The following is a 17,253-nucleotide window of genomic DNA, read 5'->3' on the forward strand; positions in this document are numbered from 1 at the left end:
CGAGCGTAAGACACTTGAATATATCAAATAAAATGCAGGAGCTAGCATAAGCTTTATGAAATTAGCTGAATCTAAAATTATAATAAAAATACATTATGCCATTGGCATATTTTTTATAGATATTTTCCTTTTGTCCCTCATAGCCTTAACGGGGCTTAAGAATGGCTATAGGATTTGCACGCATCGGACGAGAGACGACAAAGTACTATTTGATAGCGAAAAAGTCGTTGAGTACGAGCCTGACTGATAGTCCTAGTTGGTATTTTTGAATTTTGACGGATAAATTTGCAACTTTGAAGCAAAGCCCTTAAAATTGTGCTTCATAATGCGATGCATTCACTGGACGCGTGAAAGCCGGGTCTAAAATAGAATTGATTTTAAAGAAAGTAAATAGCTTAATCCTAGCCCGTATGACATACAGTGTAAGACGGAGTAAATATTAAAACAAAATAAGCAAATTTTTCAAACAAATTTAAGTTGAAAACTATTGATTTGAAACTTTAAAACAGCGTAGTAATCCTCAAAATTTAAGGTTATTTTTTACCAAAACGGCCAATTTGATGTGATTAAGGTCCGGACTGCTTGCTGGCCGCTTCATGGTACGTAACCCAACCTTTTAACAATATTATACAACTTGTGCAGCGCCATGGGATCTGACTTCAAACGAGATTTGAACGCAACCTTGTAGCCTCAGCACATTGAGCGATCGGAAAACGTGCGGTTACAACGCGTATACGCACAGATACATCGAGGCAGACGCGCTTGAAACTCATCGACGAAGTATTCATATTATTGTTCCGAAACTCTTTTTGAATTTATAAGACTACCTAACAATTATATTAGTAACAATAATTCAATTAGAAAATGAAAAAAATAACAATCAATTTAAAACGACTACTTATAATAACATTTCTGCGCGTAAATTTCCTTTTCCCAATTATAATCATTTGTTTTGCTGCTGTTCTATTTATAAATATTGTTTTTTTTTATGATTAGTATCTAGTCTTCATATTTTCATTTACGTAAATATTTAATAGTTGCAATTTTAAGAATTAAAGGGATTAATGTGCTCGATTTGGTACCGTATGATATCGGTTCGGTTTCGGTTTATTTTCAATTATCAGTAAATTTGACAAATAATTATTATTTCAATGACAATAGATAAATAAATATACCTTTTAATACAAATGTTTATTTAAATATATTTAAAAATTAACATTTCATCACAATTTACTTAAATATCTGTTTTTACATGTTCAACATGCAAACAACGATTTGTGTGAGTGATCTTATTTTTAACTGATTTTAATGTCAGACAGATTTTCATTGCTCTCTTTAAGCAATAAAAACATTTTAACAGTAACCGCACCTAGATAACACTATTTTAATATACTAATACCTATAACATAATACATCTAGTGTGTTAGGAAATCTTTAACATTTAGCAATAAACTAAAAAAAATAATCGTTAAATTTGACACACAATACTTAATTTATTATAATAAATGATTAAAACAAATGCCTAAATTTGAAGGCAGTTAAAACACTATAGACAAACAGTAATGTTGATTATTTGCCTAGACTTTAATATATATAACATTGGATTACATTTCTAAAGCCATGTGGTAACAGCTTACAGACTAGATAGACAACAACTTAACTTTATGCCTTAATTACTGTTGAAATACGGCTGTTTTTTCTTTGAACCTTTGCCTTCGCATGGCCTTCTCTTCAGCCTCGCGGCGCTTTTCCTCCTGTTCTTGAATGATTTCGTCGTGGAATTTATTCGTTTTTGCAAGTTCCTCAATCTTTGCCTCGAAGAAATTCTTTGCTCCATTAACACCAACTTGGTCAACATTTATTTCTGTCAATCTCGCAAAGGCTTCCAATCCAGAGTCTGATTCAAGTTCACCCGCTCGTGCTTTTCTAAAATATAAGCAAAAATTTAATAAATGATATTTATTTAAATATATAATTTTTTGTCTTTAAAATATAGATAAATCTGTATCGTACGCACAAAATAAATTATGATTTAATTAGGATTACAGGCAATCGTTTAGTCATTATTCATGTTACAACTACCGCTATCGCATGGCAAGTTTCACTAAACTAGACAAAAAAATGAAAGTTAAATATTGAACTAATGTTATGTAGCCATATACGTCCCTGAATCTGTAATCAATAACTTTTCCATTAGGTTCCAGTCGAGAGAAACGCTCGCAGACAGGCCTTTTAAAGAATGTTACGTTAATCTACTTGTCCGTTACGTAGGTAGCTTGAGCTTAAAGCTTTCGAACTATATAAAATTAGCATACAAGACTTTTAGTATACTTAATCTTTGATTAGGTATATATTTAAAATTACGATATACGTATTTTTTAAATTAACTAACCGGTAAATCAGCAAGAATTCTCTAAAACTAATCTTGTTGTCGCCGTCTTCATCGACTTCGTTGATCATAGCTTTTAATCCGAGATGTGTTTGTGGAGCTCCAAGGCGCTCCATCATACGTTTAACTTCGGTAAGGTCCAGAAACCCGTCTTGACCTTCATCGAATCTGAAACAAAATTTGCATATTAATTACTACTTATATTAAATACAAACAATAAATGTATTATTAGATACCTACTAATACAAACACTATGATGACTGTATAGTCATCATAGTGTTTGTCGACATAAAAATATTGCATACTCAAAACTGTAGAGGATATAATTTTTATCCTATGCCCATTTAATAATTTTAAAATTTAAAATTAAACGTATAATTCATTCGATAGTTTTATGTTATGTGTAGACAATTATTAAATAATTTTTGTTTTTTTGATTCTGGCAATAAAATAATATTCAACATGTAGTAATTAAATGTGTGTTTGCTTAAAAGGTAGATTTTTAGAGAAATTATGAAAAACCTCCGTAAGCCGAACTACGAACATTACCCGGCCAGATCTGCGATCGTGATGAAATTGTACACTAACAAAAGTATACCTAAGACCAATGAGAAGGTAAAAGGAAATCTCATTATTGTTTTTATATGATTCATAACTGTTTTGCTCTTTGTTTTTTACAGTAAAAATTCATCTAAGAATGTTGTTTATTATAACATAAATAAATACAGATAATCACGTACCTAATCGCATTCATATAAAGTGATGTGTCAAGAGTCAAGACACGTAATTTTATATAATTACAAGTGATTAAGAACGATGTGCCACAAACAGTAGGTACCTAACAAATACCTATCCAGATTTACATACTGGAGAACCGTTATTACTGCTGTAAGGCAAGTTATTTGATAAAGAAAGTATTATACGCGTGGACTGCATGTTGATGGATGATATTGAATACAAGTCTATCAAAATATTTCAAGTTTTTTTTTAATACAACCTACTTATATGTAAATAATCAATTCTTATTTGCTTTGATTATTTACATATAGGTGCTCATATAAGTCCCCAATGTTGGATAATAATAATTCTTATAGAAATCAATCCTAATATAATAAAAAATGAGCAGATGTTCATTAAGTAAATTGACTACCTCTTATTTATAAAGTTTATATTGTATTGGCCTGTTTTATTCATAAAATATTGCTAAAAGATTTAATTTAAGCATCAACATTTAAATATCCAAAGAATATTAATAAAATATATTTTATTCTCTTTTCATTAAATTTTTAGTCTAAATACCAACTTAAATTTTTACACAACCAGCAATCATTTGTATGAAAATTTTGTTTAATTTAAATTCGTAGACTATCACCTTGTCGAACACAATATAATAAATTTGAATAACGTATCAGTCATATTATATATTAATTTTAACATGCGCCGTACCGATTATATTTTACTTTAAAGCGAATCCTTTCTGCTTTATAGATGATCGTAACCTTATTGATCAGGATTTAAGGTGGTTTTTTTACTATCATTCTAAAGTATATAGGTAGGTACCGTAAGGAGCGGATTCTAGATATTTAGACAAGGTTTACCTAAAGGTAAACTTAAATATTTGTATGTCATTACATCAGACAATATTAACTTTAGCTGAAAATAATTTTACATGTGTAATTTATATTGATAGATAGATCTAAATTGGATGTAGTATTTTAAATTATACGATATATAACGTGTATAAAATTATTATTCCAAGTCATTTAATAAATATTATGTAATAATATTGACTTATATCACAAATATCTACAATAATGATTAATTATTAACATTGAAATTTGATAAAATTGTTTTATTAACGACTTATTTGATATAGTTTAATATAACAGATTTATCAAAATGATTGCCTTTAGGGAGTGTCATACAATCACGATATTGTATCTTCTATTTAAGTTTATCTTTGCTTTAATATTTTAATTGTGAATTACATACCGAAATGTTATTCACAGTTATATGTTGTGTGCTTAATGTGATTAATATATTAATTAAATATTTTCACAAATTTCGTTTGCAAAGGGAATCAACAACAATATTTTCATCACGAGTTTTGCATTAAGACAATGACAATCATTTTATTACCACGACCAGTTTAAATATTACAATGTATAAGATAGATACTCAATAAAAGTCATTACGTCATCCAACGTCCAAGATTATTTAGAACAGTTTATTGGAGTATATAATATACACGTGTACCTAGTGTAAACTCGCTACCTTTTCACTGCACACTTTTGACTTAACCGATATACCGACATAAAACAATGCTTAATATTTTTAAGTTTTCAACTTTTAATTTAACCGCAAAGCTGCTTTTGTTCTCTTTCAAACTACATATACTTACCTATTCTTTTGTATACCATATAGAATAGTGATGTCAACAACCTACACAAAAGATATATGTACATTGTGACAAAGTATACGCTATTGAAATGCATTCACTCGCAAAACGTAACGCTAGTTGCGGATTACAAATTGTATTGTCTCGAGGCAAACCATGTCAAAGAACGCGTGTAGGTACCTTGAAACCACGTAACTACAAATACACGTAACGATAATGAATACATTATAAAAAAAAACAACTTGTATATTTTTCTACAACATACGTCGTTGTTACCTTGGATATAAAGATACTTTAAAACTTTTCGTTTGTGCATAAAAATGTATAATTATTAGTATTGAGTTCTTAGTTTTTTTAGTTACTATTTATGCTATTCACTGATTATTACCACAGAGTCCTCCGGCATGTATGTTTTCTTTTATTTTTAATTAATTTATTTTATTTTACGAAGTGGTAACAGCTCAAAAGATACCCAAGCAGCTGTGGGGAACAGGGTTTTGTAGGATTTCTTTCCACTAAAACACTGCGATGGCCTTTTTCGACAGGGAACGGAGAGGCTTGCCTATAATTCAGCTATAACATGAGTAAATACACCTCAACCTTCTTTTGAGAATATATTAGATCAGTTCATATAATTAATAACAACTATTCCATACCTATAGTTACGTAAATCTTGTATATAGTACTTATTAGTTTAGTAATTCGTATAATGTTCTGATGACGTTCTCCTGACACCTTCTTAACGGAGACTAGCTATGTGTACAAAAATATTATAGTGCATAGTCTGTGTGCGCAAACAAATTCGTATTCTCTATTTCCTCCGACATCGTAAAGAGGTCAAGAGCGGAATTGAGAGCTTTACGTTTTTTATGGTATACGACATTTATAATTGCCATATAAATTGCTTGCATGTGCAAATAAACTTATTTGTGAGATAAATCCAATAGCTTTTAATGGACTAACCTGGGTATTAAAAACTAAGGTCTTATTTTTTATAGCTTATTAGGTCACTAGTCCAATAAGGCAGTTACAATTCGTAACAATCAATAACTGAACAATATCCATGCCCAATGTCGATTAATTTAAAAATATTGTTCATTCCGCTTCATGCTGCAGAATGCGTCCATAGATTTACTTGAACATGAATATAAAACTTTAGTCTTGGTACGAAAATAAGAAAACTCATGTTTAAAGAACTAATATTTCATAGCTTCGTTGCATAATTTGAATTCAAAAACACTCATAAATAATGAGAACAAAAATAAGAAGATATTTTGGAAATATAAACTTTGTATTTTTAACTAAAGGCCCCAAACGTGGTTCCTTGTGTATTCATTATTCAAGGAATTCTTTGCGGGAGTCGTAATATTATATAAGTGCGCACACTTGTCATCTATTCTTTTTTTAACATCTTCTAACATTTTAAATATTATCTTCCTTCACGAGACAAACTAAAACTTTATGGATATAAAATGTCTTGACTACTTGACTAACTGATTTTATGCAATGCATAGCTTAAACTTAAGAGATATGAAATTAACATACATTAGATATCCACAAACTTGCACTGAAGTAGCGTATTGAATTAAACTGTAATCGATCCCCTTAACACGATAAAAAGGGAATACTTTGCCTAACTTTCGGGCATTGACGTACTGCTACTGATTACTGAATCAACAAACGAGCCAAAGCGAGTGTCACGTAAATTTTCATCGGCCCATAGTACACTTCGAAATTGACAAAAACTCTCAACATACTGACCGGATTCGCATCTTAATTTCTGTCTATACACAATATACATTCATTAGATTTTCCAATTAGGATAATCTTGTCATAAAAAAAACCTCCAATAAGCAATGGTGCTAAAGCAAACGAGGTCAGACATAATGAAATGGAATCGCCCTACTATCTAGAATAACGAAGTCCACATCCTCAGGCAACGATATCACAGGAACAAATAAAAACATTTATACATTTTTGCTTGAATATTTCTATATTAATTGCTTTCTATATTAATTTGCAAACAAAATTCGATTTTAAAATCTAGCAATAATTAAATTAATTTTTTTTTAATTTTTTATATAGGTAAGAATAACATCGACGACTATAAATGAATCATTAGGTTTGTCAGTTTCGAAAATTATTTTATTATATCGGCGTATGAGGACGATTTTGTGGATTTTATTGTACAATGCGTAGGTATTAGTCGAATGTTGTCAGATAGCCGGGTAAAAAATGTTTTCCGTAAGTGATTTAACCGATTAAAATTGATATTATTATTTGAAAGTGTTACATAATGTTTATGTTCGTGCGGATTTTATTGAAAAGTGTGATGGATATTTTAGATAGTTATATAAAAGCAAGGTCGAATTAAGAAACTGGATATGATTTTAGAAATATGTATTTTTTAATATATTATTAATTTTTAAATGGATATATTAAACTAGATTCAATTCGTGTGGACATTTCTGAAATATGCTTCTTTTCTATCGGATCCATCTAGAGGTTGTAAGCTTTCACAGGCGGAAAATAGTTTTGGTTGAATGTCAAATTTTGTCTTCGACCTCTCAATAGTTTCCAGAGGGTCTTTATGTGTTATAATTATGATACGTTCCTGATTCTATTCCGATCTAACTTCGGTTATTCCTCACAAAAATAAAACTTAGTTCAATCGTAACCGAGGGCAAATTTCTACTTATTCATATCGGTTACGATAGGATCCCGATTATATTTCGATCCATTTTCTAACGTGACGTAAGTGGATAGTTGTGTTAGTAGAATAGGAAAACGGATGATTGGCAACAAATATGTTTAAAAAAACGAATAATGATCTCTTGTATATGACATGATATGAATTTACATATACTAAACCATATACAACCTAATTGATAGTAAAAATAACAGGCAGGTACTGTAATATAACACATATACATACTATTAAAACAAAAGTTTAATGACGTGTGACAAGATAGTTGGTGTCTATTACATTACCATAATTAATGTTTGATAGTTTAAACTGCTTAAGGACAGTAGAAGATATAACCCGACAAATACAGTACGAACTCTACTTTCACTGTTACTGAGTGTTCGCATACCACCCAATTATAGTTATTCTAACATAAAAGAGCGTTTTTTATTATTTCTCAGGGCCCAAGGCAAGTATTAATTAAAATGGATAGTAGGTGGTTTACAATCTTAGTAAAGAAGTTTGTATATCCAGACCACTTTATAAATATAAATGTTTATTAATAATACCAAAAAGAATAATTTTTATATTTTTTAAGTTGAATTTCGCAATACTTATCTATGTAGATTGCATAACTATGTATTGCAAAATAACAACTAAACGAATTAACTATGAAACAAAACGATTTCCCAACAAACTATTATTGTTTATTTCCGACCTAGCTGCATTTAATTTCCTATTTTTTTAATAGCTCTATCGACCGCAACACGATTCAGAACAATTTCGTAAATGCAATTCTTCAAAATAACTTAAAATAGAAGTGTGGTTGTACTCGTGCCAAATCCATAAAAACTTTTCAATTACTTCATGTATATTATAACCATTTATAACCAAATGGGTTTTGTTAATGGATTATTGGGCAAAAAGGTGAGATTTGATAAGATACCTTATCTACAATAATAGTATATCTAATGGTGGACAGTCCAATCGAAAATATTATCAAGTTTAGTAAATTTTCCCCTGATCAAGTTGTACCTCAATATACAACATATGTAATAGACAGTCAAAACGTAATCATAAATATTAAAACGTAGTACGAAAACACGCTATTTAACCCAGTACTTAAGTAGTTAGCGACTAACAAAAAATAAACATTAAAGAGATATTTTAGATGAAAATAGCACAAACATCTATTTAATTTATGAATAAATCTATTATAAGAGAAAGTTACAGATGCATATTTGCACGAGGCATTGATTTAATGTATTTTAAATTGATGACACATAACCTTTCATTGCTGTACATTAGCTTTAGTTTACAATTTTCAAAGTAAACAAGAATTGTCTTGAATCTAAAACAAGGTGCGTAGTTAATAAATAAAAATATAAAACATTTGAATTGTGAGCCTTGTATTTAACCATTAATAACTGTTATATTTCAATAAGTTTTTATTGATAGTTTTATTTGAAAGTAAAGTCGAGATTGCTCAGTGGCTAGACACGTGAAACTTAAACGAAGTATGCGTGTTCTTGCCCGGCAAGGCCTTTTCTTGTTCTTAATTTGTTTTTATTATCAATCTCATGCTCGGCATTAAAGTTAAATATCGCAAGGAAGCTGCATGTTTCAGATAAAAATATTCGACAAGTGTATCCACCATCACGTAATGGAGCAGCTAGTTGAAATAATATTCAAAATCTTTCCTCAAAAGGATCCTCCTTAGCAGCCTTAGACTAGCAGTAGTCTATTTATAGGCTGTTAGTGTACTTTTTATTTTGGTAGTTTTTATAGATTATCCAATATTTGCTCCGGATCAAAAGACATTACAGCTATCATAATATACAGTAACCATTGCTTTATTCCCTGGACTAACTACAATCTCTATTTTTCGTAATAATCGATAATATCGTTATAGTCTAATTTTCATGATGTGAAACTAAAATTATATATTCACATATTAAATTCAAATTTAAGTAACAATATTAATAAATATGTATACTTACATTAAGTGTTTAGAATTTAACATTCGACCTAATCATAAAGTTAAAATAAAAATTATTATTCATATTTTTTACTTAATCTTGAAACGTTGTCTTTTAATAAATTCTTCACGTTATTATTACTATTTATCGTGTAGACGATCTTTGTGTTCTTATTATATCCCTTTAATTGTTAAAAACTAATTTAAAATAAACAATACAAAAATGTTACAACATTAGCTACACCTAAAATATTGGTAATCGCATTTGATACCATTTTATCTGACATGGTAATAAAACAATATTAATTTAAACAATAAAACGCCGATTGATTCTAAAAAATACAAAACTTCATTAGATAAATTCAACCGATTAATCATATTCGCTTCAAACTTAGATATGATTAAAAAATATATTTTACGTATAACAAACTCAGTTAACCTACGTTATTCTGCATTTATATACAAGTGTTTCAATATAATATATTACATATAAGTATATATTTGAAACAAAACGAATCAAAGGGGAAATCTAAAAAAAGAATGACCTTAAGATCATAAGTGAAAAATTGCAGAATTACGGGAAGCTTCAGAGGGGATCAGAAATCGTTTAAATGTAGATTCATTCATATATATTATACCTTCTTAGATTTTGTTGTTGAAATATACTTGATATACATAGTTACTTAACCTTGCCATACTTTTTTATCATTATCATATTATAATTTATTTTTGAATTTCATAATTTACTTAACAATTAAAAAAGTCATAGTTCTGATAACATTTAATTTCGAACATAAGTACGTATATATGTATCATAACTTATACATAATATGTAACTAAATGACCAATTTCATGACGACAATGATGATGGTTATCAATACAGTCAGTAGCAGTACGCCCCCATCCTCTCTAGGAGCGATAACATCAATTTCCTCTCCACATATTTTCTCGTATATTATCTTAATTCGTAAAAAAAACAATAACTTAACCAACACCATATCGTACTCAGCCTGATCAATCAGGATGATATCAATTTTAAGAAAACATCAATATATGTATCAAAGAATAATTTTAAAACTTTAAAATATATTAAAATTCAAAAATTGCGGGTGTGTTTTTGTGAGTCACACCGCCTCACCGGGCACCCGTCATTGATTTTGTCGCCTGATATCTCGACAGTCGCACTTACTCCCCACGCTGATCAATTTTAAACTCACGACGAGTGCATTTATCATAACTGCCATACTTGGTCAAGGAAGTGCAATCATATTTCCTTGAAATTTGATTAGATTCGTAACAGTTATTTAAAGTTTATTTGTTATTGTTTATTATGTTTATTAATTATCTACTGTTGTGAGAAAGTGGAGGTGTACCTGAATATTATTAAAACAAACATATAATGCAACTAACAGCATAAAAAATATTATATCAACTTGCATGTTAGAGGGCCCTAGCTAATTTTTTTATCAAGGTGATATATTTTTTATAAATATTAAATGTATTTAGGTAAATTACTAACTATACACAAAATTAAAAAAAAAACATGTAATAAATTCATTTCCTATGGATAACAAAAAAACACCGTAAAAACGATTAAATTTGATGAATTAAGTGAGCATACATGAACATTACTCTATTTTATTTAGGGGACTTAACCAATTTGGTAGTAGTGTCTATCGATAGTTAAGGTGTAAGCGATACTATCGATAGTCTATCGATAGCTTCCCATAAGCAATACTATTGACACTATCGATAGTTTTGCAAAAACCATTACTTTTAACCTAAACTATCGATAGAATCGATAGTTTTGTGTTATCGATAGCCAGTAATTTCCGATAGTATTTCTTTCTCACGATAAGTAGGTAATTTAGTAGGCCAACTATAGTGTATATTTAAATAAATGAAATTAATTTTATCACAATATTTGTTTTTAAAATTAAGACATTTTGTGCGGAATAACGAATAATGAACAATTTAAATATGAAAAATGTTGTCAATATTTTTTGTTTGATTTATGAATAAACATTATAAATACTCATAACATTAAAAAACCTTTTAGGAGGACGGTGGCATTACAATGAAACTTTTTTGTAGTAATGTTGAGTGTAGTGATTAGAATACATTACGAATACATTACTTACATTAAAAAACCAATACTATCAAAAAATCGCTGGCTATCGATAGTCCAAAACTATCGATACTATCGATAGTAGCAATAGTATCGATACTATCGATAGTAGCAATAGTATCGCTACTACCAATAGTATTGCTTACAGAGAGCTAGCGATACTATCGATAGTATCGATAGTATTGCCACTATCGATAGTATTGCCCCTATCGATAGTATTGCCAATATCGATAGTATTGCCACTATCGATAGTATTGCTCACGGAGAGCTATCGATACTATCGATAGTATATAATCGATAGTATCGATAGTATTGATCAATACGATACTATCGATAGTACTATCGATATCCTGAATAGTTTTCGAGGTCAACTATCGATAGTCAAACTATCGATAGTTCTACAACGCTGTTTGGTAGTACAAACGCGTAAAACACTAAAAGTAAAATGAGTGTGCGTGTCGGAGTTTATGAATAAACCGCAAGAATGAGACACTGATGACTAATTGTTGACACTATATATTATCAAGGAAACAGGTATTTTACGTTATACTTAAAATGAGCAATATACCGCAAACTTTGAATTATAAATTATATGAATCAGTCAAAACACGTTTTTGATTCTTACGATTAATTAGTGACGGAACCGGAAGAATAAATGACGATGATGGTTGAATTAAACCAAAACATATCAATTATTTATCAATACAATTAACTATAACGGAACAATCAGTTATTTTTTTTCTTTTATTAAAATATAAGAAACAGCTTATTAAAACAAAGTTAAAAAGATACTTAAATAAAAAAAAGTAACTAGTTAATGAACAAATATAATTACGGCGCTATTTTATTAATAAAAACTTTCAAGGCAAACATGCTATATACAAGGGTATAAAAACAATTGCCCGTTTTATGTAATGCCACATAAATGACGTTAATAAAATAACAATTGACTGATTCACATTATAGCGTATATTCTACATCGTCCTGGTTATTAAATTTCCAAAACTGTATTCAGATCTGAGTCACATATGGTCTGGCACATGTCAATGACAATTTTGAGTACAAATTATACAGATCAGCATATTGGGCACTTTTCAACCATACTTCATGATATTTATTTTATAGTTAATGTGCCCTGCGATTTCACCCTCGTTAAATTTTGATCTTATATATATATCTCAGTTTTATACACCGTATATATACCATATTGGTAATTGGTTGGTTGTGTATTGGTGAGTGGACTGCTTAGTTCGTAGTATTAAGTTTAAAGTATAGAATACTAGACTAACATTCTTCAATAAACTGTCTGTAACTTTAAGTTCTTGAAGTGAATTATATACCTAAGTATCTTACCAACGTATACAATTTTTCTCTCCGACTTCTTAGATAAATTTAATACGCTAAATGTCATAAAAAATTACATACTACATTATAGATATACTATGTAAACGAATATAGGCCATCATTTCAGTGAAATTACTAAATATATACCCACAGACGTATTAAGAACCTACCCTTTTCTATTGAGGTTGATTAAAAAGTAATTTTTTAAAAGTATTTGTGCTCTATAATCACTATGTAAAAGCTAAGTTATCCATTAATCAGAGTGGACAACTGCCTCAGGCCCCGAATGGTCTAGGGGTAAAAGGGGTAAAGGGGCCCCGAGAAGTGTATTGCCTGACATGGTTAATTGGACAGTGTTTAAAAGACTATAAAATAATAATAATAAGACTTCATCTGCTTTACTAGTTGAACACAATTCTTTGGGTTGAATTTTTTTAATTGACTATGTTTTTTAAAGACTTCTCTACAAGTAAATTAAGTATATAAAATAGGAAGCCTTATTTTCAACTTAAATGCTCGTTGAAAAATATTTGGTAATTCCATAAGTACATACCTAATTATTGTTATTTAGTTCTTGTAACGAATGACGCGATATTTATTTGTTTGGCGAAGAGCAAACAATAACCGTTTTTGTTTAATGAATGTCGACAAGTAGTGTGGCCTGGGTAATACAATAATAATACATACCCATAACTATAGTACGTACAAACGGTTTACCGAAAATAATAACTATGCGGGTTGCTAACATCGCAGTTTTTTAAAATTGCTGTTTCTGAAGCTTATTAAAGTTTAAAACATAATCTATTTGCCATTTTAAAAAATGAAATAAATTGAATCCAGAATTCCAGACATATTAAAATGTACCTTGCGGTTTTTTGCGGCTTCGCTTGCGTTGTTTTTTATTTACTACTTGTATATAATGTTTATCTATCTTATGAGTGAAACCCAATACAAAGTATAAACAGAAATAAAGCTACTACACTAATGTCTGTGACATTTGATAAATTGACGCCCATAAAAATTTCATAGGAATATTATAGTACGGGGACATTTAGATTGATTTAGATGATTGACAAATATTTTTATGGATGCTGAAGTTTAAATTGATACAAACTAAAGAAGGCGAATGTTATAAGTTTCAACAATTACCCTCACTTAAAAAACAATTACATTTAAAAGTATTCCTTTTAAAGTCGTTAACTATTTAATTATTGACCTGAATTATGAATGTAAGTGTATTTTTCACAATGAAGTCGTCAAATTGCAATAAATCGCCGTGTGAATCCGCTGTTATCTTATTAAAAGATAAATGAAAGTTATAATGAAGTGAATAATAACTCTCATGATAAGTTCGCGTCCTATTCATACTCAGAGTCTCCCACGACGATTCACCATATTACTTAATAAATTACATCTATTATAGTTTTATCAATTTAATATTGTGCTTTTACTACTTTCACTTAAACATGGTTATAAAACATGCATTTTTAATGCGAAGAATGTAACACCAAAAGGTTGTTTAAAAATCAGTTGACATAGGAAAGTGTTTGAATGGGATAAAACGATAAAGTTTGAAACTTTTATTAATATGTTGTACGTGACTCGCACCGGATAAGTTAGCATGTTTTAGTTTAAGGTAGGCGGATATTATATACGTATGTATATATCCTTAACTGGTAGGCATTCGTTTGTGGTATTCGGAAGGTACTCATATAAAAACTATATATATTATATTTATCATTATACATATTTTAAGAAGGTAAAGGTAAGTATTGTATAAGGTAAAACTAGTCTTGACTACCAGCCCATTTAAATTGTTTAACTTCATAAAATAAAAGATATAAGTAATACAAATAATAATTTCCTTAATTAAAAGTTGAAACAAGTTATTTCCATGATAATTAAGTCCATATATCTTAGCAGATTCATTTACAACCTGGCTTTACTAAAACAACTACGACAAACACCTGTCAGGGTTGTAACCTGTCTAATAACAAAGCACGCATTGTAATTTATCTTTTGAAAATGTATTAAAGGTTAAATAAGCCTGAACTTACTTGTTGAACGTATTTTCGTATTGTTTTATTTCCTTCCTAGAGAATTCGTGAAACTCGGTATAAACGTTCACGAATTTATATTTGGGCTTGACCTCAACACCTTCCTCTAATTTTTCGTTTATGGCCTGTCTCCTCATTAGGATTCCACTAAGTTCTTCAGTTGCTGCCATTGTGTAGACGAAATGCGCGCGAAAAAAGGTAGAAAAAAGTGATTTTTCGGAAAGACTTGATTTGCGCACGGCGTAAAGACACTGTTCACTATCGTACGAACTTACGGGCACTGGCTGTTTGGCCGGTCTGAACTCCGCAGTCGGCACAGCAGTCAGTGCGTCGCACTCCGCGCTCCCGCGTATCACAATCAAGTCGCGGGGGACGGACGGATCGACGCAACTATGTGCCGCGCACCATTCTACGATCAAACAAATCTTGCTACTATTGATACTCAAATAAAGTTTAATACTTAGTCATAAACCTTCACTGTTCGAATGCCCTTGCGGTAAGACACATCACGATCTCGACACTTAAGCAAAAATTCAAATCTAAAGGTCTTCTAAACTATATGCTATAAAATACAATATTCTACATAGCAAAAATATTTTAATTATATTTGTTTAAAGGTTGCATTTCGCTTTATATTCAATACAATAGCACAGAGCAAATTAAAGCTTTTAAAGAAGTCCAATAAGTCTTGTCAAGTAGGTATCAGTTCAAGGCAGAGAGGTCTAGGTCAGAGCTTAAAGATAAAGTACCTAAAAGCTTTATGTAGGTTTTATTCATTCATTTGACATCTAACGAAATACTTTTCTTAAGATATCAAAGTCTTGAATTATCCGTCTTCTATAAAATTATTATTAAATTAAACGGTTGTTCGTTATATTAAAAATTGAAAAATTGCATAATTGCTTTGGGAATTATAATAAAGCAATATTGTTAAGTGAAAGCTGAAATAATATCCAGAAAATACAGAGAAGGCAAATTACACTGGGAACGGGACCGCTTTCTGACTATAATATATAATAATTTTTTAATATATATCTATTAGAAATAATATTGGAGAAGTTTACGTCATTCTGTAGGAGTTATGTCAGAAACATTTAATACGCCATTATCAATTGGGTACCGCAAAATGGAGGAAAATACGGAAAACCAGTGGCCTCGTGAATCGTAATGACGTCATTCTTCATTCATACACAACAAAACGCGACCCCATATTATAGCAAAGGAATCGCACTTGTTGTATGAAATTCACTCAAGAAAAAAGATGATGAAAGATTTGTTTTATTGCGCCAACCAATACTGAAGCGATCGAAATCGACATCGACATCGGGCAACGGCAAAACTTGCCCAGACAGACCTTTTCTGTTCCTTACATTCATTTGAATGGAACTTTCCAATTTCTGAAGAGTAAGTTAGTCAGACTGTCGAATGTTTCTTCCTGTCCAAAACAAGCACAATTTACATGGAAGGAATTTATTGACTGCGTAAAAGATACTTATATGTAATAGTGTCAAATACCCACTTTATGAATGTGATACTGTTATAAATGAAATAATAATAAATGTCTGAAAAAAAAATTAAAAATTACTTAAGATTCAACCTAATACTTTAACAAAAAAAATAAAAAAATGTTTTATGAGTAATATTTTTTGGGTCTCGCAAGCCAATAACCAACTTAACCCAAATTTAGAGAGATTAACTAATAGCTATTAAAGATTTCCACTATACCTCTAACTCCTAGCTCAATCAGAAGATCAGTTTGATGGTACTAAATTATTATAGTGTCAATCAAATTACTTACTTAGTTTCTATCATTTTTTTCAAACGGTACAACAGTTACAAATAGATTAAATTAAATATCTAAATTAGTTTATATGAAAACTTAATGTTCAATGAATACATTTAAGTTCTAAAAAGCTATTCTCTTAAATTTAGGCAATAAAATTCATACATATAGTGTATTTATAATAATAAGCAATGCTTATGTGCTTATACTCTATGCTAATTTAATTTATTTATTTTATGGAAAAAGTGAAATTAATTTTTCTTCATCATATAAGTCGTGTAACATTTTCCTTAAATAATTGAAATAGTACTTTCAGAAAAACAAAACGTGCTTACTACCTACTTGTTTCATTTATGTAATAAATAATAATATGATATTTTTACATGCGTTCTTATTACGTTGTGAGTTGTGACTAATTATAGTAAAAAAAACATATTTTTTTTTGTAATTGTTAACTGTAACTTAATGTGCGCTATGGGAATTTTCTATA

At 29.8% G+C, this 17,253-nt stretch overlaps 1 protein-coding gene across 1 annotated transcript; it reads right to left on the minus strand.

Annotated features, from left to right (window-relative positions):
• Positions 1 to 1,176: 1,176 nt before the first annotated feature.
• On the minus strand, positions 1,177 to 15,313 carry LOC113400595 (EF-hand domain-containing protein D2 homolog). Its single transcript, XM_026640238.2, has 3 exons — positions 14,981 to 15,313; positions 2,393 to 2,557; positions 1,177 to 1,926 (listed from the first exon to the last, which is right to left on the minus strand). Exons 1-3 carry the CDS (start codon positions 15,148 to 15,150, stop codon positions 1,674 to 1,676), a joined length of 588 nt encoding a protein of 195 aa, XP_026496023.1. The 5' UTR covers positions 15,151 to 15,313; the 3' UTR covers positions 1,177 to 1,673.
• Between the last annotated feature and the right edge of the window lie 1,940 nt (positions 15,314 to 17,253).

Source organism: Vanessa tameamea, chromosome 17 (genome assembly GCF_037043105.1).
Source record: "Vanessa tameamea isolate UH-Manoa-2023 chromosome 17, ilVanTame1 primary haplotype, whole genome shotgun sequence".
NCBI classification, from domain to species: domain Eukaryota; kingdom Metazoa; phylum Arthropoda; class Insecta; order Lepidoptera; family Nymphalidae; genus Vanessa; species Vanessa tameamea.